Below are 24,234 nucleotides of genomic sequence, written 5' to 3' on the forward strand. Positions count from 1 at the left end.
AATATGGTAAATTATGATAGCGTTATGTATGTAAGCAAATGCTATCTTAGAAATTATTATTTCTTTTCAAAACATTTTAGGATGGAATTTGGAAATATACAATATTAAAAAACAAAAGTTTATTGGTCTAGTATAATTTTTCATGTCTAAGATGTACTTTAGGATTTATAATAACACAGAATATACAGCATAAATAAAAATAGTTTTGTCTACTGTAACTTTTCATGTCCAAGATGTGTTTTAGGGTTTATGATTAATATACAGCATAAAACTTGTATATAGAGGTACTGTGACCACCGAGGTCACAAAACGAACCCCCCCCCCCCCCCGCTCCCATATGAGTATATAATGGCAAAGTCCATTTAATTTGTTGCTATGGGAAAGCCTAAATATCTGTTCGATCAAAACATAAAGTAGGGGGTGCACAATGGCACTATGTAATAAAGATTCTGTGAAAGTTTCATTAAATTTTATTCTGTGGTATAGGAGGAGTTGCGGATAAGAAAGGAGTACCCCTAATATTATAGACAGAATGGCAGTGTCCATGTTTTGCTATGGGAAACCTGAAATAAGTGTTCAATCAAAAAGTAAAATAGGAGGCCACAATGGCACTGTGTGATAAACATTTTGTGAAATTTTCAATAAAATTTTATTCAGTGGTATAGAATGAGTTGCAGAAAAGAGATGGGTACCATTTATAAAAAGAAGGGCAGTGTCCATGTTACGCTGTGGGAAACCCGAAATATGTCTGATCAATACGTAAAATAATTAAAAGGTACACAATGGCACTATATGAAATAAAGGTTATGTGAAAATATCATTAAATTTTATTCAGTAGTATAAGAGATAGTACCCCAAAGCATAGCAGACAGACATGAACTATTACAAAGACAAGTGCCTGTGTTGTAGATGCACTTCCCCAAAATATGTTTTTAAAAATGTTGATTACTTTTTTTTAAGGAGTAAGATCAGAAGTTAATGTCTGACCAAAAAAAAAAAATGAATTCATACAACGATAGTTTTCTTTCCTCTCCTGAAAACGAAAAATGCTAAATGTGATGAATGTTGATTCAAAGATTATTTACAACTACTACAAATAGTTTATCTTTTTTAATTCGAAAAGAAACAGTTGAAATAACAATAATGTAAAATCTACTTCGATGTCATACAGGAAAACATTTTGGGGCTCTTAAACCCCCCAACCCCTACTCACACACCTCCCCGGAGGTTTTTTTTTTTTTAATCAGCGATGAATCTTTTTATCAAACAAAGAAGACAAGGCCTCAACACCATAAACTGAAAATAAACTCAAGTCAAAATTTCAAATCAATATTACAATAGGTTTTTAAATAATTTTGAAAATCAAACAAAATTTTTCATGCTTTGTTTGTATTTAAATATTGCACAAACCAACATTATTTTATACATATGTGAAATAAATAGAGAAAAATACCCGGCAAAATCTGTATTGCACCCCATATCAACATTAGACTCGAATATCAGCCAGGGGGCCGAAGGCCAGAGGACTGATATTGGTCGAGGGTTGATATGGGGTGTGATACAGATTTTGTCATGTATTGTTTTTATTATATATTTTTAAAAAAGTGTCTAAAAATCATATATGTACCTTTTAATAATTGAATGTGTTCTGTTTTTGTTGAATTTCCTTTCTTGTTATTATTTTTTTCCCAAGGCAATGCATTCAGCGATAAGAAATGAAATATGTTATGAATGAAACAAATAATTATTTTGAATAACATAAGGTATATGATGAAATAAAATTACAATTCAAATAAACTTCATTTTTTACAGATTAGAAAATCCGAAAATAAAAATGCAACGTTAGCGTACTTGATTTTACACAGTATTTACGTAGGAAACGAATAATAAACAGCTTCTTTTATTTAATTGCGAACACAAACAAATTCATACAGATAAAATAATCTGTTCATAGGTTTAAAATATAAAGATATAAGATTTGTAGCAAATTTTATAATTATTTGTTTATAGTTCATAAAATCCATTAATATTAAGAAGAAACCATTCAACAAAACCAATGTGTAAAATTTTAGTGCAAAGCGACAATCCACTGTGCGACTTAGCTACATCTGAACGTAACAGAAAAGAGTTCCAATATTTGTAAACAAAACAACGTGATTTGTTATATATATATAATTCTGTTTCGTAACCATGAAATGGGGTTTATTTTTGGGTACACGAATGGTCAGGTATGTAGGCGCAAAAGATTTTTACAATCATTGTCTTTATGACTAGCTCAAATAACTTCAATTTGAGAATATTTTTGTAAAATCTCTTCTCAAAGTGAAACCGGTATCTGCGGTATACACCAAGTTATTACAAAGTGAAAGAAATTCGCAGTGTTAGCTGCAGAACTGTAGCGTTATGGTTTTACATTTTAGTCTTGGAACTGTAGCGTTATGGTTTTAGATTTTAGTCTTGGTCAAAGACTAAAATGTAAAACCATAACGCTACAGTTCTGCAGCTATCGCAGTGTATGAACAATTGAGATGGGTGTAGGAGATCTTGGTTATGAAAACAATTTACATAAGAGGGTTGGGCTAAGTCTATATGCATAAGACAGCTGTAAGGTGTATCATACACATGTTACATATAACAATTAAGTGCAATTATAATTTATTTCTTTTCCAGAGGTCGAGCGGCAACATCAAGAAATCTTGGAAATCAGAAAAAAATTCATTCTTTCAATGATCATCAGGTATTTCAAAACGTAGAATGAGTTATACTTTGTAAAATGCAGAATTTTAATCCGATCTTTGATAATATGTGCACTCACAGAATTTTCGTGAAAACTGCATCAAAGAGGTATCTATTATATTGTCTAATAACTATATATTTGACTGTAATTCAGATGTACAGAAGCCCCACCAGGAAAGTTTTTCCAGCTGTTTCATCATTTCTTGCCCTTGCCTTCTTCAGTAAAACACCCTTAGTAGACTGTCCCCATCAACAGTCAGTGGATCCAGGTGCTGCAGATCATAACAGTAGGTATGTATACATATGTGTGTGTGTGTGTGGAATAAACTGGACTGATTTGATCCAGGTATTTATTTTCTTCCATCATTTACACTGATTTTATTTTCAGAATTTCTTATTCCAAATTGTACTTTTTTAAGTTACATGATTAAAATTTAATCATGTTTATTGTTTTTATAATAATATAATACATTTAATGCATTTATTATTATATTATGTATAAAAACAAGAAACTTATTAATGGGTTGTGTGAGATACTAGTATTTTGTAATTGAATCATATGGATGAAGTGCATTTTGTATGATATTACTTATTGATAAATCACAACTACAATGGGACATTTTAGTCTGAAATTGATTATAAAAGATTGCTTAATCCCCCAGCAACAAGATGTCTGCCAAACTACAGAAGGCTAAGCAGGAAGCCCTGTGGGGCATGTTTGTGGCAGATGCTCTAGCCATGCCAGTACACTGGTACTACAATCCAGCAGACATCAAGTCTGGTTATGGAGGGTGGTTGACTGGTTATAGGGCTCCGGAGAAACACCATCCCTCGAGTATCCTCACTATATCTGCCACAGGTAACTAGCTGGTTCTGTAGCTTACTGTCACATACAATATTGTGGGTTTTTTTTTAAATTTTCCATATCAAAATTGTAATTGTGATCATTCTTCCAGAAAGGGAGACAAGATATGTACTCTTCTACTCTTTTGGGCTATCTTTGATATCCCTTAAATTTGAATGTAATTCCATTATAGGAGGCAGTGGTCGATCTGGATGGGGTCAAAAGAGCAAACCCATAATAGGAGATATAATTCTACATGATAAGCTTAAATACTGGACCAGCAATGACAGAACTGTCCATTATCATCAAGGTGAGTAAACTTATTATATAATTATTTTTTATCACAGTTTACTGACAGGACATTTATTGTGTCTCATCCTCTGCCTGTGCATAAACAGTAAAACATGCTTAGAGCGAACACGCTTATAATGAATTGATGCTTATAGTGAGGTGATTTTTTATTCCTCTTGATTTGAAAATATATTGAACTCTTAACGGATATAAAGAATTATGCTTATAGGAAGCAAAACTGTCACTCCCTGGTAATTTGTTATAAGCGTGTTTTACTGTAGCTCAATTTTTTTCTGATTGTCAAACTAGTTAAAGTGTCAGAATTATTTGCTTTAACTTCAGCATACTTAAAAGTGCTTTATACACTTAAACATTAAAAAAACTGGGAGCTAGATGGTGATGAAAAAATTGATGAAATGGATCCAAGATGCACGAAGAGTGCATTCATAACTTAGAGTGTAGTGTTTGAAATCTGAAAAATGTGAAGTAAATTGTTGATGATAAAGGGAACACACTCTGAAACTGAAGGCTCTGAAACTGAGGCCTCCTTTGCCATACTATCTAAATTTTTTTTTATAACAAATAAAAACCATAACTATTTTACCTCTCATAAAAAATGGATGAAAAATCACTCTGCAAAAAAAGGGTGCACCAGTTTGAAGAATTTATACACACCTATTTGAAACACCTAGCAATTTCTTTAATCTAAAGAAAGGTTCTTAAATATTCCAGATAACATTGTTTGTATCAGTATAATAAATCTAGGCTTGCTATTGTGGAAGTGCTTCTTCCTGATTCCCTCAATAATGTACTTTTACTGTTTAATGTTCAAATTACTGCTGGTTTCCTGAAATCAAATAGTTTTACAGGTGTGTATAGAAAATTATCTGATTCCTGGACAACCATAGGAACAAATTAAATTTCTTTATTCTCAATTCTGACAGGAATGAAACCAGGGGACAATACTCTAAATCTCTCAATGGCACTAAAAATGCTACAGACCATGCAAACAGCTGATCCAAAGGCTACCATGGATCCACGAGAATTACGTGGTAAAGTTCTGGAGCAATACGTGAAATTTATGACTTCTCCAGGGTCCCATAATGATACATATGCTGAGTCATTCCATAGATCATTTTTCAAAGACTGGAGCGAGAGCAAAACTCGCCCAAAGGTAGCTGAAGAAGTATTAAAGTGGGCAGAGGAAAGGTTAGACGATTTATATAATTATGTAGTATCCAGCACTATGATAATAGAAAATATGCCCCTTAAACGTTCTTTCAAAAGGATGTTGTTTGGTTGCAGTTGCCAAGACAGTTATCACCTTATGAATAGCAAATTATGATAATTTTTGTCGTGGGAAATAAGACCTTGATTTTTATGCACCAGGAAACAATAAGTTTAGAAAGTTGTGTTAAATGTTCATTTTTGAAGAACTGTAGCTGTCTGGTTGAGACAATCTGGACAGAAAAACCATAGAGCTACAGATCCAAACATTGTAAAAACCTTCGATTTACTGCACCTTTTTTGTCGCACGCTTTGGATATTATTGCTAGCATTAAATACGTTCCCCACCAAGAGCATGGTACATGTATCCGTTAATTAACCGGGTATTTTACTCTTAACCTTGTTACTTTATTTTCCTTCCAACAGTCCCGAACAACCGTATATTACATTCGTGTTGCGATCACGTGGTTTAGGACCGTTGAAAGGTAAATAAGGTACCAAGATTTGGATTAAAATTTGGTCATATACAGTATAATAATTTTTTATTACACCGTATATTGCCAAATTTTAAATCTTCGTAAAAGTGCTTCAGGTACCTGTGTTTTAAACTAGAATGCTCTAAGGAAGGCATGGGTCGCCTGCTATAGCATCATCAAAGATATAATAAATCTAAGAGTGGTCAGCTATTAATGGAATCCGGATATTATGGAATCCAGATAGGACCATGTAGTTCCCTATCGCAACATCGAGGTTTGAATCGATAGTGCGATGAGATGAAGCGATGGCGCGACAATGCGATGACGATAATGCGATAGCGCCGGTGCGTTAGCGATGACCCGATGACGATGGTGCGATGATTCGATGACAATAAACGATGTTTACTATCCTCCGTCGTGCTATCGCACCATAGTCAGCGCGCCATTGCACATCATCGTCATGGTGCCGTCGACCCTTCAATCGATACTCGATGGTCCGATCATGAACTACGTGGCCCTATCCGGATTTCATAAATCATGCAATTGCCTGCAAAGAAAAAAAAATATTCACATATAATGACCTGATGACTGCGAGAGAATAGCTTTTATCATAAAGTGTGACAATGAAATAGAATTGTGATTCCTCAACCATCGAAGCTAAAATGAAAAACGAAATCAATATAAACAAGCTAATTCAGAGAATTTGTGAGTCCCACTTGAGGAAAAAAAAAGAACATGCACGGATCTAGAACGGGGATCGGGAGTCCGAACCCTAACCCCACCCCACCCCGGAATTTTCAGAGTTATTAAATGTATATATTGAAGCAAATAAAAAATAATTTTGCCCCCCCCCCTCCTAGAAAACGTGAATCCCTGTTAAGAAGTAGGTTTTCATGTTTTTTTTTAATTTTGTCAAGAAATTCTGGGTTGGAAATTATTTGAACCCCCCCCCCCCGGAAAAAATCCTGGATCCGCGCCTGGAAGACGGTGGAAGAAATGGAAAAAAAATTGCAGATGGAGAAAGAAAAAAGGTCAACCTTGTCCTTTCAGATTTTTGCATTAAGGTCACATAATTATTTTTTAAAGATTGGGGCGGGTGGGCATATTTTATTTTTTATTTTCTATTACCTTAAACATCTACATAACGATCTTCTTATACAAAATCACTGGAGTGTGTGTGTGGGGGGGGGGGGGGGGTCAAACGACTTGCGTGACCTAGGCTATCTGTCTTTACTGCAACTTAATTTGAAGTACGATCCATTTCGGTGTACCGATTCAAATGTATTTTCATTATATTTAAATTAAGTTCAGTTTGTATGATAACTGTATTGTATACAGGTTCAAGTACAGTGGCATGAGGTCATAAACATGTAATATATATTACTTATCAAATCCCTGCGTCTCAAAATTAAGAAGGCAGAAGATATATTAACCGTTCAGAGTATTTTTGAAAAGTACACGTAGGTCAAAAGTCAATGTCAAGTGAATCGTAACGCTGGTATTTTTCATATTAATGTCTTATGACAAACAGTGCACGTGATATATAGCACAGACTTACCTCTCAGATATCATAAAAATTAAATATGTTTTATATCGGCATTATGAACTATAATTTTTAAAAGTAGGTCAAAGGTCAAGTTGAAAGGCCATGAGGTCGGTAAAAAGGTATTTTACAAAGTTCATAATGCCTAGGCAAGCAATACATGACCAAAATATCAAATCCATACCTCTTATAATTATCAAGATATGAGGTATGACAGATGGATAGAGAGTAAACGTCGAGTAAAGTGCTCTGCCCTGCAGGCGACACAGAAATGATCGGCAAGTACATTTTAACGTACTGTAAGATTTCACACAGAAAAACTAAATTTCTCAAAAGGAACGTGAATAGCATTGTTAATTATGTCCTTGCGTAACATTCGTTTATGAATTAATTTTTCTCGAAACAGTTGATAAAAAAATATTTTTTAACAAATGTCGCTAGCACTGGTTTTCTCTCCTTGATTCCAGTCTCTGCCACTAGGAAATCCAAGATCGTTTGCGAAGTTGTCCCTGAAACACCTTCATTGGTTTTCCTTGGCGCTCGTTAACCAAATCAGGGGACTAGTCAATTAAAACAGACAAATTCCTGCGCTCATTTAGAAAAATTGTTTCGTGCAGCATGAGACAAGAAATGATTTTAAAAAAAAATCTCTTTCCTGATTTCAACACAATAAATAATTTGAAAGAATTACAGGAATACAGGAACCCCTACAATGTATATCATAACCGGGTCAACCTCATTCGGGCCTCCAGCCCATATACCTTCTAAACCTTAAACACCGGAGTATTTGAGTGTAGCAGAGTCCAGGATGACATTGGGACGCTCCCGGAACCAATGAGAGAACACACCAAGCGGAGCAACTCGTACAATCCTTGAGCTTGGTCGGAGTGACCCAAATAAAATTTAAACAAATTTTTATTTATGCGAAATGACTCTTGGATATTAGAATTCCACCTCCAATGTAGGAAGGACCTTTCCTGACCAAATTCGGCTCACATGTGTTGTGGAGTGGCGATGTTACCCAGCCTGTATAAAATGCAACCAGAGACGGACATAATTCAACTTACCCGGCACTCTTTATTAAATTAAACAATCCATTTGTACTATATATTTATAATTACAATAAATAATTTCACACAATATACTAAATATTATGATAACTATTACTACTTTTAATATAAAATATTTTAACCTGTAAATGAAATGAGCCATCTGAAAATTTAATAATTTTACAAACACGCGCAAATCTACAAAGTGAATAAAATGCAAACAGAGACAGACCCCGCCGCGTTTATATCCCTGTATCCGTACATCCCCATATTTGATATTCCTTCAAATTTGCAATAAAAGCTTTAAATTTGAATTTGAATTTTTAGTTACCATTATTTTGTCCTCCACACTCTTTAATTTCCTACTGCACTTTAAAAATCATTTCCAATTTTTAAATTTTATTTGTCGCAGCTAATTTATACCATCAACTGACCTCTGTTCACTTCAATACTATGAGTTGCTCCTTCATCCTAACTCTTTTGATAAACAAGTAAACAAACGCACGCCAATGAATCATTTTCCTGTAACCGTGCAGGTGAAAAGGTCAACTCCTTGTGGCCAGCATCTATGTTTATTTTTATCTCAATTGCAAGAGCTCGTATCTGTTACCTCTCTCAGCCAAATACACAAAAATATGTTACATTCTTATTTTTTATATACATTGTAATTTTGAATATGATATAGCAAACAAAGTTACTGTTGTCCGTTGCGTAAGGTACATTTGCCGGATGTCTCTATAGAATCAACCGTGATCCTCCAAAGCCGCTCACAAAAAGTGGGAGGAGATCAGGAAAGCCCATAAAAATTGACAAACGTGCAAAAAGACATTGTTTTGTGTGAAATCCAGATTGATTAAACAACACCCTCATAGAATATACATGTAAACACGTTTCAATGTCTGACAGGTCTACTAAGTGGCCATTGACATTACGATGTCAATATCAAATACAAGACTGTCATTAGAAAATCATTTTAAAAAACATTCACAGAAGAACTGTAATATGTATGATATATAGGTGGGAGCACAGAAACTGGACGGTCACTAGCTATTCATTGGTAAAAGGTTAATATGTTTTTTTGTAGAGTAAATTTTCTGTCGCGTGAAAGACAACCGTATGTAAGTCGTAATATGATGAAGACAGGCGTTATACCTTACATGTAGTTACGCAATTTATTAATTATGCTGTATTACTCGGGATTATGTGAGGTTATTTAACTGTATTTTAAGATTATGTAAATGTCAGGATGTATATTAATTTCCTGGAATAGCACTTATTGAAAAAAAAATCAAAATGTCAAGTTTTAGACTGATGACCTGTTCGTAACGGCACTGGCATGTAGAGAAGTTTCTTGACATCCGAAGAAACAACCGCAGTCTCCTGCATCTCCTCTCTCTGATCCCGACTAGAATGTAGAAAATAAATTATAGAGCAAAAGTCTACGTAATCGAGCAGGCATATGATGACACATCGTTTTTTAGGTCACCTGAGTCACTCAGGTGACCTATTGCCATCCGTTCTCGTCCGTCGGCGTGCGTCGTGCGTTAACATTTGAACATTTTTAGCTTCTTCTCTGAAACCGCTTAACCAATTTCAACCAAATTTGGCATATAGCACCTATGGGTGAAGGGGAACAAAAATTGTGAATTTCATGGTCCCTTCCCCCCTGGGGCCTGAGGGGTGGGGCTAAAACCACCAAAAATAATGCAATCTTTAAAAATCTTCTTCTTTACTCCTGGACATCAAGTAGTCAAACTGTTAGCATCATTGTAATAAGCATTGAGCCCTCTACCAAAATTGTGAAATTCATGGCCCCAGGGTCAGGGGTTCTGGCCCCAGGGTGGGGCTATATAGATCATATAGTGAAAGTGCATTATTTCTTTGAAAATCTTCTTCTCTGCTCCTGGGTATTAAATAAGGTAATTAAGTACATAGTTATGAAGAGCAAGAGTGCCTCTTCCAAAATTGTGAAATTCATGGCCCCAGGGTCAGGGGTTCTGGTGTTAGGGCGGGGCTCTATAGATTATATTGTGAAAATGCATTTATTCTTTGAAAATCTTCTTCTCTGCTCCTGGGTATTAAATAAAGTAACTAAGTACATAGTTATGATGAGCAAGAGTGCCTCTTCCAAAATTGTGAAATTCATGGCCCCAGGGTCAGGGGTTCTGGCCCCAGGGTGGGGCTATATAGATCATATAGTGAAAGTGCATTATTTCTTTGAAAATCTTCTTCTCTGCTCCAGGGTATTAAATAAGGTAACTAAGTACATAGTTATGATGAGCAAGAGTGCCTCTTTCAAAATTGTGAAATTCATGGCCCCAGGGTCAGGGGTACTGGTGTTAGGGTGGGGCTCTATTGATTATATAGTGAAAATGCATTAATTCTTTGAAAATCTTCTTCTCTGCTTCTGGGTATTAGATAAAGTAACTAAGTACATAGTTATGATGAGCAAGAGTGCCTCTTTCAAAATTGTGAAATTCATGGCCCCAGGGTCAGGGGTTCTGGTGTTAGGGCGGGGCTCTATAGATTATATAGTGAAAAAGCATTAATTCTTTGAAAATCTTCTTCTCTGCTCCTGGGTATTAAGTAAAGTAACTAAGTACATAGTTATGATGAGCAAGAGTGCCTCTTTCCACATTGTGAATTTCATGGCCCCAGGGTCAGGGGTTCTGGTGTAAGGGCGGGGCTCTATCAACTATCTAGTGAAAATGCATTAATTCTTTGTAAATCTTCTCTGCTCCTGGGTATTAAATTAAGTAACTAAGTACATAGTTATGATGAGCAAGAGAGCCTCTTCCCACATTGTGAATTTCATGGCCCAAGGGTCAGGGGTTCTGGTGTTAGGGCGGGGCTCTATCGACTATATAGTGAAAATGCATTAATTCTTTGAAAATCTTCTTCTCTGCTCCTGGGTATTATTTAAACAAACTAAGTGCATGGTTATGATGCATAAGGATGCCTTTTCAAAAATTGTGAATTTCATGGCCCCAGGGTCAGGGGTTCTGGTGTTAGGGTGGGGCTCTATTGATTATATAGTGAAGATGCATTGATTCTTTGAAAATCTTCTTCTCTGCTACTGGAGATTATTTAAACAAACTAAGTGCATGGTTATGATGCATAAGGATGCCTTTTTAAAAGTTGTGAATTTCATGGCCCCAGGGTCAGGGGTTCCGGTGTTAGGGCGGGGCTCTATTGATTATATAGTGAAAATGCATTGATTCTATGAAAATCTTCTTCTTTGCTACTGGAGATTATTTAAACAAACTAAGTGCATGATTATGATAGGCAAGGATTCCTCTTCCAAAATTTTTAAATACATGGCCTCAGTTTTTGGGGTTCTTGAGGAGGGGTGGGGTGGGGGGGCTCTATTGATTATATAGTGAAAATGCATTAATTCTATTAATTAATCATTAACTAATCCTGTCTGCTCCTTAGTGTTGAGCTGATAAATAAATTGCTTAGCTATAATGAAGATGGGAGCTTCGAACAGAATTTTTAAATCTTGTGGTCCTAGGGTCAGGGGTTCTGGCATAACGAGGAAGGGGGGGGGGGGGCTTTAGATAATATAGTGGAAAAGTGTTAATTCTTTGAAGTCCATAGTTATGATGATGAGGGTAACTCTTCCAAATTTGTAAATTTCTTGACCTTTGGTCTTGGGTTCTGGTGTTAGGGTAAGGCTTTGTTGAATCTGTAGTGAAAATGCATTGTAGCTGACTGAGTGTGAAATTCTTCTCTGCTTCTGGACATATCGAAAGCAAACTGAGTAAAAGTTTAAATGATATAAGTAAGTGTATTTCTACCAGATTTTTGAACATCTGGACAATTTGTCTAAGCATTCTGGTCCTGGACAGGGCTCTATTAATTTGTATTCTACTGAAAGAAGTTATTCCCCTTTTCCATTCACTTTTGATAATTAATCACTGTAAATAATGTATTTGAAAGATTAATAGAATAAGATAATTATGCAAGAATGTTTATCGTATAATTCAAAAAGTACTTTCTTAGTTTTAAGAATCAGGCAGACCTGTAAGTAATAGATAAATAAAAATGAGACAAAAATAACTTATCTTATTAAAAGTTCTTCAAAGACCATAAGAGAGGTCAATGCTAGAGGTCTTAATATGGGTTTAAAAAATAGTACAGAAGCACTAATAGTTTGTTAATAGTCTGCATGGTGATAATATTAAGTGGGGGACAGATTAGAACTTAAGTTATGAATTGATACTGATTACTAGACTAATTATTTTGTTGATCCTGATCTTCCTACTTCTCTTGCTTTAGGGCAACAAAGCTTCATCTGTCAGTGTATTTAACTTCTAAATTGTTGTATTATACTCAGGTGACCGTTAAGGACCTTGGGCCTCTTGTTAAACAAACACCTTACTCTCATTTTCTATAGTAGAGTAGTCGCCCGCGTGGTGCAGTGGTAAGAGCGTTCGCTCTCGAGTCGCGCTGTAATGACTTGATCCTTACGTCGCGGGTTCGAATTCTACTGCGGGACGTGGAGACCGGTCCTTCGGATGAGACCGTATAAACCGAGGTCTCATGTCGCAGTAGGTGCTGGCAAGAAAAAGATCCCTCACTGCTCAATGGCCCTAAGTGCCGAGTATAGGTCAAAATTTGCAACTCTCCACCGGCAAGTGGTGGCGTCTCCATATGATTGAAAAATTCTCGAGAGGAACGTTAAACAATAAACAAACATAAAACATAATTACTTTTTAAGGTCAGGCGACACGTTCCTCAATAATATATATTTTTTTCCAAGAATTTGTCATTGAAGTATTGCTACTTTAAAAAGTTTCCTCACAAAAAATTAAGGTACCTTACCAGGCATTTGTGCAAGACACCAGGGGATGCTATTTACTATGTAATCCTTCTGGAAATCACTAACATTGCCCATATCACAATTTTTTGATGTCTTTATTTACTTAGACATTTTGAAAACGTGTAAAAATCACAAAATAATGATAATTATGATAAATTTGATGTATATTATGTAGAGGTATAAAACAGATATTCGAGCAACGCGTCATCAGTCCTTAAGCAATACATGTTGTTTATTCTATTAAGGACTAACTTTTCATATTTAAGTGTATAGCTTTCTCACAAGAATACCTTTCAGATGAAGCACTCATGCAAATCGGCTTAAAACTGGGTACAGTGTAAAATTCTTGGTAATTTTGTTTAAAGATTTTTTTTTTTCATTTATTTTAATTTGAAACACATCTTTCAAACTTGGATAATTTAATTTAGAGATAACTTATAGTTTCAGACAATTGTTCTTTATTTTGACATTTGGATGATGTACACGTAAAACATGGAAAATAGGAGTTAAAGTTTTCTGAAGTATGATTACCCTTTGATACAAGCAAAGTACAATGTATTATTTTCAATGCCGAGTATGTACTGAATAAGGTTAAAGCTAAACACAGAATCTAGAATGACAAATTCTGTTGTATCCTTTCGATTCTTGCAAAGGCATTATGTTTGATTTTGTTACTATTATTTCGTATATTTTTATATCTTGTAAATAAATAAGTCACAAGAATCCACCACATAGATAAATACGTGTTTTGTTTTAAGGCTCTTCACACATACGTCATTCAGATGAGGATTCTAGACAGATATAATGCAAAAATACTTAAATAATCAGCAAAGCCGAAAGAAAACATTTTTTTTTAATTTTTTAGTAGCGATAGCTGGAAGAAACACCTTCTTAAAGTAAACGTTTTAGTGACATAAGATTTATTGATTGATTGTAGGTTGTTTTACAATATTGTTACAGGTGTTTGACAACTGAGAATTTTTCAACCATGTGAAGACGCGCCTGACTTTTAGGTGAAATGCCACAAATTTAACCTATGCATGGTGCTTACGACCATAGTATTGAGGATTCTTTATCCTGTGCCAACGCCTAATATGATACGGGACTTCATTGTTAGCTCACCTGAGCCGAAGGCTCAAGTCAGCTTTTCTGATCGAAATTTGTCCGTTGTCTGTCGTCGTTAACTTTTCACAATTTTATCTTCTTCTCAAGAACCACTGGGCCAATTTCAACCAAACTTGGCACAGAGTATACTTAGGCAAAGGGGATTCAAACTTGTTCAAATGAAGCTAGGGCCACAACTTTTTCCAAGGGGAGATAATTACAAAATAGTGAAAAATTAATGGCATCTTTTAAAAATCTTCTTCTGAAGAAGCAATGGGCCAGGAAAGATGAAACTCACGTGGAATCATCTTCATGCAGGTAGAGTAGATTCAAATTTGTTCAAATCATTACTCCCGGGGTTAGGGTGGGGCCAGAATGGACAATCAAAGTTCTACATACATGAAGGAATATATAGGAAAAATATTTAAAAATCTTCTTCTCAAGAACAGCAAAGCTATGACTGGTCATATTTATATGGAATCATCCTCAGGTGGTGTTGATTAAAGTTTGTTCAAATCATGACCCCCGGGGTTAGGGTGGGGCCACAATGGGCGATCAAAGTTTTACGTAGGAATATATAGGAAAAATCTTTAAAAATCTTCTTCTCAAGAACAGCAAAGCCATGATTGGTCATATTTATATGGAAGCATCCACAGGTGGTGTAGATTCAAGTTTGTTCAAATCATGACCTTGGGGGGTAGGGTGGGGCCACAATGGACGATCAAAGTTTTACACAGGAATATATAGAGAAAAAAATCTTTAAAACTCTTCTTCTCAAGAACAGCAAAGCCATAATTGGTCATATTTATATGGAAGCATCCTCAGGTGGTGTTGATTCAAGTTTGTTCAAATCATGATCCCCGGGGGTAGGGTTGGGCCACAATGAAAGTTCAAACTCGTAGGAAAAAACCCCACAGTTAATCAAAGAAATATGTAAGCATCCTTAGTTAGTGTAGATTCAATTTTGTTCAAATTATACCAACCAACCCCCTCCTTTTTAGGGGTAGGTCGGGACCACTTAATGCATTTAAGCTTTTCAATACTGAACTGATTTTTGCTTTTTTTTTTCTAGTCACAGTGCTCAGGTGAGCGATGTGGCCCATGGGCCTCTTGTTTAAGGTCATATTAGCAAGATTCATGATTTTCACTTCTAATGCCCCTAATCACGAAACTAACGCCCTTCCACTTGGTCAGGCCATATTTTTACTCAAGCCTTAGAGGGGCTTGGGTTATCTAAAACGATGCTAGGTCGTCGATTTACTCATTTTAAAAGCACTTAAAAATATTATTTGTGTAAATAAAAGATTTCTAGAAACAAAAATGAAGCTTATATTCAAAACGTCTGTATACATGTATGCAAAGATATTAAGTGTTTAATATCGAATTATATTCTATGACGATGGAATAATGAGTGATGCTCCGCAGCCGCACTTTCGTATTTTATTTAACAGAAGTTGTTGAATCTCAATAGCCTACATCTTACAGAGTATGTCATTTTAGGACATATATGACACTTCTTAGTTGATTTTTTTACAGCTTGAGTATCTTTGACGTTTTGTCAGTGTATACTTGTTTTTTGTTCATAGTAAAATAAAACGCTCATTTTATGGTCATATCATTCAAAAGATGGTGCCATCAATACAGTATATCTCATAGAAAGTTACATTCCTTTAAAAATCACGATAGTTAAAAAGAACCTTATATGACAGATTGTCGACAAATAGAAAGAAATCAATATAACTCAAATGGTTTCAACCAAAAAATTCAATTTCTGTACTACTAATTTTGTTTGTGTAGGGGGGGGGGGGGGGGTTCTGATCTGTGGTTTCAAAAATCAAGACGCACATAGACGCTGAAAAAACAACAAAAATTGGAATGATCTGTTGTCTGTTGTATTTTTGTGACGTAAGTTGAAAGATAAGACATAGGCTGGTGTATTTACTTCTTCAGTAGTTGGGTTTGAAACTTGAATTCCGCAGAGTCAACAGTTTGTATTATCTTAGGATAATTATTATTCATTTGTGATTGAAATGATATGGAAGTTGAGCAGCACTGTCGGTCGAAATGAGAGAAAGATATGATTATAAAGATTTCTATTTTAGTAGATCATTGTTCACTTATTGGTCAGCTTAGAAGCACATAAAGAATAGTGATTTATAGCCACTTTACTTTTCATACTGTAGGACCATAGAGCGAAACAGTAAACCTACTGATAATTTTATACTCTAACTTAACCTTTGCTGTTGTTCTTTTAAAATAGCAGTTCTTTTCATTGGACTGTCTATTTCTGACTGGATATGGTCATTTTTCCTTCCATTTATAAATTTATATCCACTGAATATATTCTCCTTTATTGTCCCCAGCTTTCGCGAAAGCAAGGGGACATTGAATCTCATTCGTCTGTCTGTCTGTCAAATGTCAAAAAAACTTTAACCTTTTGAATGAGAAAAGAAGATAGGGCTTTCATATTTCACATGTACATTACCTGTAACATGACCTTTCCAAAGATACTATGATTTTTTACCCCGTGACCTTGAAGTTTGACCTACTTTTCAAAAATTTTATCTTTGCTTATAACTTTTGATTGAGGGGAGGCGGGGCTTTCATATTTGACAGGTGCTTTACCTGTGACAATACCTTTCCAAATATACTGTGATTTTTGACCCCTTGACCTGAAGTTTGACCTACTTTTCAAAATTTTAACATTACTTTTTAATTGTTCATAACTTTTGAATTAGAAAAGATAGTGATTTCTTATTACATATTTTCATTACCTGTGACAAGACATTTCCAAATATACCATGATTTTTTACACCTTGACCATGAAGTTGTACCTACTTTTCAAAAATGGTAGCATTACTTTAAATTTTAAAGATTAGTTCGCGGCGATTAATTTTCGCGATCAAGCCTTTTTTTTGATCTGTTGTTAATAGAAAGAGAGACTAAGAACCGGTTCGCGGCGAGAAATATTCGCGATGACGAGGCTCTAGCGAACCTCGTGAAAATTTCTCGCACGCGAATAAAAGTTGGTTTACAGTATTTCTTCGCCCATGAAAAATCATATTCCCCGAGGGCAACACCCTCGGGGAATATGATTTTTCATGGGGGAAGAAATATTCATGTCTCCCTCACTATCATGCAATAAATTGTTAATTATACCGAATCAAGCACAATGCAGGAAATATAAAGAAAATCCAATTAATAAAGTAAATATTTGATAAGAACAATATGAAACAGAAGTAAGTTACACCATTAGTCGCGCTTCATAAAAAAAAAAAATAAAAAAAAAATAAAAAAAAAAAAACATTCCTTCGTGACAAGTCAGTGTAATTTACACACCAGTAACATTAAAATCTCACCCATGAAACACTTTTCTAAATATTTATATTTTACACGTCGTTTAAATTGACACAATCAATTAACGGTACAATCTAACTCAGTAGTAAACTCAGTCGTCGCATTGTGACGTCATAATCGTGAAACACGAAGTTTTGTTGCAGGGCAAACACGAGGTCACGTGACTGTCTCGGCCAATCAGATTCTATTTTACTATTGATTATTTATATGAGGTACAATAAGATTTGATATTGACTAGAATAAATATCGATATTTAATGAGACAACTGGAAGGTTATTAACCAAATGATTTACTTAGAAGTCAGTGACTATAAGTTGACTGCTTAATAATATGTAATATATTTGTTTCTGCTTGTGCCTTTGTAATTATGCGAAGTCATGGATGTTGGCAAAATCGTAACTGTAATTTTCATGTTGCAAATAAATATTTTGATCGACTTCTTTCTGTGAAAGAATGAATGATAGAATGTTAGGTAATGTCGAGCAATGAGGACATTTACAGTAATTTGATAGTAAATGCAGTATTCTGTGCTAATTTCAGCAATGAAACCTTTATTGACTTGCCATTAGTTCTCAGACACGTTTTCTCTGCTCCGAGTATGACCAAAAAAAAAAATCAAATACCCGGTTCAAATGGAGATTTCATTTAAAAAACTAAAATTTAGTGAATGTACCCATTCTCAGAAACATTCGTAGAAGTGGATTTTTTTCTGAGTAGTCGAAAATTACACGAATTTCTTTTTATTCTGAGTAAGTTCAATAATTCCAAGAGCATGTAAACTTGAGGGGATATAACTAATACGGTTAAATAAAACTACCAATCTGTTCAGTGGGTTAATTTTCTCAATGTTTACATTAAAGTGTAAGAATTCAAATGCTATGAACCAACAACTGTCAAAACTTGCAATTTGAACCTGTGCTATGCGGAATCAGCAATCTGCTTGCTATTGTAAATTATTAGGACACATTCCAGGAACTCTCCGATAATTGGTTAGAAACTAATGGTAAACGCTCTGTGTAACCAAATAAGTTGTCCTTTAGCATGTGGTAAGGTATATCTTAGACCAACTTTGATTCTCTACCTAATTTTAAGCTCACCTAAGCCGAAGGCTCAAGTTAGCTTTTCTGATCGAAATTTGTCCGTTGTCTGTCGTCGTCGTTGTAAACTTTTCACATTTTCATCTTCTTCTCAAGAACCACAGGGCCAATTTCAACCAAACTTGCCACAAAGTATCCTTGGATAAAATGGATTCAAGTTTGTTCAAATGAAGGGCCACGCCTTCTTCCAAGGGGAGATAATTGCGAATACGTGAAAAATTTATGGCATCTTTTAAAAATCATGACCCCCGGGGGTAGGGTGGGGCCATAGTGGGCGATCAAAGTTTTACATAGGAATACATAGGGAAAATCTTTTAAAAGTCGTCTTTTCAAGAACAGCAAAGCCTTGAGTAGTCATATTTATATGGAAGCATCCTCAGGTAGTGTAGATTCAAGTTTGTTCAAATCATGACCCCCGGGGGTAGGATGGGCCACAGTGGGCTATCAAAATTTAACAACAGGAATACATAGGGAAAATCTTTAAAGAACAGCAAAGCCATGATTGATCATATTTATATAAAAACATCCTCAGGTAGTGTAGATTCAAATTTGATCAAATAATGACCCCAGGGGGTAGGGTAGGGCAGCAATGGATGATCAAAGTTTTACATAAGAATACATATGAAAAATCTTTTAAAAAAATCTTATTCTCAAGAACAGCAAAACCGTGATTGGTCATAATAAAATAAAAGCATCCTCTGCAGGCAATGTAGATTCAAATTTGATCAAATCATGACCCCCCGGGAGTATAAAGGGGCCATAACAGGGGATCATAGTTATACAAAGGAATATAAAGGATAAATCGATAAAAAAAATTCTTCTTAAGAACAACAAAGATATTATTAGTCATGTTGTTCAAATCCCCCCCCCCCCCCCGGGACCAATTTAATATTTAAACTTTTTAATACGGAACTGATTTCTGCATTTTCCTAGCCAAAGGGCTCAGGTGAGCGATGTGGCCCATGGGCATCTTCTGTTATATGCATGGATTTTTTCAATTTTAGTAAACAGCAGTATTTGCTGTTCACTTAACCTTTTCTACATGTTTTTTTTTATTTGGGGAAATATGGCAGGTGTCTCATGTTGAAAGTAAATTTGATAAACTTGATTTATGATTATATAGTTTTCTCAACGTCCCAAAAATATTTCCATTATCAGTGTTTAGAGTTTCCAAGATCGAGTTAATTAATTCAAAATAGTTGAATATAAACTGTTTAAAAGACTTATAATATTCCTACTGCTCTGTAAAAATACAGTATAGAGAGGCTGTTATTTCATGTTTTTGTCGAAATAAAGAAATTTTAACAAGTATTGCATACTTATAATCCCGTCCTTCCAGAATTTAATTATACGACTCGGACTGAAAGGAAACAAAGATCACATCTTATGCATTGTATCATCAAACTTCAATTAGATCCCACTATAAAACGTGGAATTATTTTGTAAAACCGCATTATGTTTTTCAGATACATGAAAGCAAGCAAAGGGCCGTTAGATCACCAGCTGGTCAGTATCGGTGCACTTGTACCTGCTATTCCATGGATTATTCACTACGCACATAAATCAGAATCAGAATGTGCCAAAGCTACCGTAGACTTTCTGAAACTTACACATCCTGAGTCTGGGCTGGTTCCTTTTATTGATATTTACGCCAGACTGCTGCATGGTGTACTAAACGGACACCCACTGAAACAGGAAGCCATGAAGACTCTGAGTAACGCTGAATTAGGAGGACAACAGAAACGGGAATCCGTGCTGAATCTCCTAGACAAAGCTAATGGGTAGGCGGGAGGAAAACATGGCAATAAGAAGAGCATCTGATTAAGTATTAATTGGAAATGAAAATTTCAAAATATGTAATTAAAACAAATTATTTTCTTGAAGAAAAGGTTAATGTGTGACTGTTTATTTAAAGAGAAGAGAAAATATTTTTTCAGATTTATTAAGAAATATAATATTTTAAAATGAGAAATTTCGTTTCCCTTAAGCAAAATTCAAATACAGAGTGAGCGTAGGGAATTTCTTATAAAATGGTTGACCGATATTTTTTTTGGGGGGGGGGGGGAGGGGGGAGACAAAACCACTAATATTCGACTGAAATTAGCCATATTTTACAATTAGAAATCTGTTTTTCCCAATTTGAAATCAAAAAAATAAAATGTAAGAAAATTGAATCAATAACAGAGGTCGACAAATCGCTGGAAAAATTGTAATAAATTTTATTAGATAAACACAAACAGCAACTTGTAGTTGTGTAAACTGATTATTAAAACTAGTATAAGACAGTTTACTAGATTACGAGTCCAAATGGAAGTGAATTACTTTTTGAAAGAAATGAAATTAGATAATGAGTAATTCCAAGAAAATAAATAAGCATGTGGTTAATATCAGTTATGTTCCCAATTAATATATATCGTGTTAAATGAAAATAAAATATTTTATGATATTAAATCAAATTTGAAGTAAACTTCAAACGAAATGAGTTATTATTGCTAATGTTTGATGATGGTCATCATGATAATGGTGATTATTATCATTATGCATTTTTATCACTCTGATATACTAAAGACAGTTTTTCCCAATTTGAGGATAATTGTCACTATTTCCCCCCAGTTTAATAGGAGAAAGTTGTAAGGTTTTTTTTTAATCAGGTTGTACATTGAAATTTATTTCGTATTTTAGAGCGCCGAGAGGGTCTGAAAGCCGATTGAGAATGTACCAGTCCGCCACCAGTCGTTTGGGATCCGCTTGTTACATGGAAGGTGCTATGTCTAGCATGCTATTCCTAGCGTTGGAATTTGCTGATGACGTTAACGAGGGACTCTTGGCAAATGCTAATTGTGGAGGTAACTAATGCTTGAGATTTGATTCGTGTGTCCCATTGAGAGAATCAATGGCAGTGGTGTTTTAATAACATAGCAATTGATCATATCACCCGGAAATGCGAAAAAAGATATTGAAAATTGTATAAAAAGGTGACGGAAATTGAGCACATTATATACAAATCAATTCAATATAAGTTTTAGGAACTTTAACTTCGCGTATTACATCCTATTCTCTTTAGTAACAGGTGATGAATTTACTTCAGCGCGGTTCAAAGTAAGATTTTAAGTTACATGGAGTGACTTTTCTTTCGCCTAACACTTAGCTTTTCTGGTAGCAACTGAAATAACCGGTCTTCTGAACCATCATAGAAACCGAGGTCACGGTTATTCTTGTTTAGTGTGATAAGTTCCCATGACACAGACCCAGAGAAACACATATAATACTGAAACGACAGTCTAAGCCTACAGGATCGGCAATCTTGGGCTGTGAATTTTAGCCACAGAAAAACTCGGATTCTGATAATAATAGTGCACAAATAAGCATGTGTCATAAACTACACATAAAACCTCAATTTCATCCAATAATTCTATTTTCAGGGGAAAATTGTCACCGGGGTGCAGCGCTTGGGGCGCTTTTGGGGGCATCAGCGGCTTACCGGGAAAACGAGGTGTCCACCGAATTCAAAGAGAAACTTGGATCATCAAAGACAGGACTTACACCTATAATTGAACAATTGCAAGCGTAGTTAGAGGTTATTTCTAATATTGCGCAGTTAATATTTATTTATTAATATCACTGTTTGAAGGTATGAACTAACTGTTTCGATTTATAATGTATTTTTGCTTATTTGTGCACAACATTTATATAGAATATTAAAAGTTGATCATTAATGACTGATGCTCTTTAGTGCATTGACTGAGATATTTATGGAAGTTTTATCAACCAGTCAGCTATCCTGGCAGAACGATGCAAAGGCACTTACAATATAAACAAACAAAATTCATTCAATTTAAAAACCCATTCCTGAACTGTAGGTAACTACATGTAATAAGTAAAATCTAAAGGAAATTTTGTATTTCCATGACTACAGATGATTACACAGATATGCACAGCAAAATGATTTAATTCTAGTTATAACACGGTATTTGATTGGATAAAAAATTTACTTTATATCGTATGAATTGGGTTGCCTACGTCACAATGACTTAATTGCGTCAAAACGTATCGATCCGCCTGATGTTACATTTGAATTTTGTACAATTTGAAGTCATTTTTAAGGGTAATCATCTTTTTTCTTAAACTAAATGAATGAAAATTAAATTATATGAAATGAATTTAATAGCTACCCAATTTATACGGTATAAAGTGGGTTGGAACAATTTACGCTTTTCTATAAACTGCTTCGCGGTTTATAAAGCGTAAACTGCCCCAACCCACTTTATACTGTATAAAATAGGTAGCTATTAAATTCATTCCTTAAATAGATTAACAGTTAAACCACACTAATAGCGTGTTTTCTAAGTCTTTCCAGGCCCGGAGTACACAGTGGAGGGAGGCACTGAAATTTTTTTAGCTCACCTCTGCCAAATGCTCATGTGAGCTTTCTGATCGAGGGGTGTCCGTCGTCCGCCTGTCTTTTGTAAACTTTTCACATTTTCAAAATCTCCAGAACCACTGGGCCAATTTCAACCAAACTTGCCATAAAGTATCGTTGAGTAAAGGGGATTTCAGTTTGTTCAAATAAAGGAGCACACCCTCTTTCAAGGCGAGATAATTAAGAATCAGCGAAAATTTAATGGCATTTTTAAAAAATTTCTTAATAATCACAGGGCCAGAAAAGATACGATGAAACTTATGTAAAATCTTAATTAAACAGTGAAGATTCAGGGTTGTTCAATTCATAATCCGCTGGGGGATTCACACAATGTGCAATCACATTTTTTTTCATAGGAATATATAGGAAGAATATTTAAAATCTCCTCATGAACAGCAAACCCATGGTTAATCATATCGATTTGGAAGCATCCTCAGGTAATGTAGATTCAAGTTTGTTCAAATGATGACCCCCGGGGATAGGGTGGGGCTACAATAGCCGATCAAAATCAGACACCCTCTTAGAAACAGCAGTAATGAATAGTCATACCAGTATTTATATGGAGGCATCCTCAGGTAGTATAGATTTAAGTTTATTCAAAGCATGACCCCCTCCTATGGTAGGATTAAGCCACCATAATCAAAGGTTTACATAGGAATACATAGGTAAAATCTTTAATAGATTTCTTTTTAGAACAACAGTCATGTCATGATTATTCATATTTATATGGAAGCATCCTCAGATAGTGTAGATTCAAATTTGTTCAAATCATGACCCCCAGGGTTAGGATGGGGTCATAAAGGCCGATCAAAAATAGGAAAACAGGAAAAATCTTTAAAAATCTTCTCAAGAAAAGCAAAGTCATGATTAGTCATATTTATATGGAAGCATCCTCATGTAGTGCAGATTTAATTTTGTTGAAATCATGATAGTGATACCCCAAAAAGTGCGGAGTGTTTGAGAAAACGGGGCACTTGTATATGTCGTTTTAAACTTTTGGGGGCTGTCTGATAGTTGCTCCCTTCCATAAAATATAATTTTCTGAACTAATACTTCTATACATATGAAAAAGTTTACTCACCTTGTTTGTTTTTTCTCCGCTTTGGGGCCGCCACCCGAAATCACTCATGACCGCCACCACAGGCACTTGTTTCGTATACAGGGCACCCCCTACTTCTATTTACCACAAGGTACTTAACTTAATGCTTAGTATCGCGATTACCTCACAGCTATCTAACTTAATGACGCTCTTTTGCAACGAAGTC

At 35.1% G+C, this 24,234-nt stretch overlaps 1 protein-coding gene across 2 annotated transcripts; it reads left to right on the plus strand.

Moving 5' to 3' along the window:
* Window positions 1–2,144: 2,144 nt before the first annotated feature.
* On the plus strand, window positions 2,145–22,269 carry LOC133181237 (uncharacterized). 2 transcript variants are annotated; one of them, XM_061315771.1, is made up of 9 exons: window positions 2,145–2,228; window positions 2,671–2,737; window positions 2,891–3,027; window positions 3,399–3,595; window positions 3,774–3,890; window positions 4,816–5,080; window positions 20,016–20,330; window positions 21,232–21,395; window positions 21,972–22,269. In XM_061315771.1, the coding sequence occupies exons 1-9, from the start codon at window positions 2,191–2,193 to the stop codon at window positions 22,118–22,120; spliced, it is 1,449 nt and encodes a 482-aa protein (XP_061171755.1). In that variant the 5' UTR covers window positions 2,145–2,190; the 3' UTR covers window positions 22,121–22,269. The 2 variants fall into 2 exon arrangements, with proteins under 2 accessions (XP_061171755.1, XP_061171756.1); XM_061315772.1 differs by lacking the exons at window positions 2,145–2,228; window positions 2,671–2,737 and having other exon boundaries at window positions 2,948–3,023.
* The last annotated feature ends 1,965 nt before the right edge of the window (window positions 22,270–24,234 follow it).

This window comes from Saccostrea echinata, unplaced genomic scaffold (genome assembly GCF_033153115.1).
Source record: "Saccostrea echinata isolate AGI-Se365-2 ecotype Australia unplaced genomic scaffold, CSIRO_AGI_Sech_v1 ptg000008l, whole genome shotgun sequence".
NCBI classification, from domain to species: domain Eukaryota; kingdom Metazoa; phylum Mollusca; class Bivalvia; order Ostreida; family Ostreidae; genus Saccostrea; species Saccostrea echinata.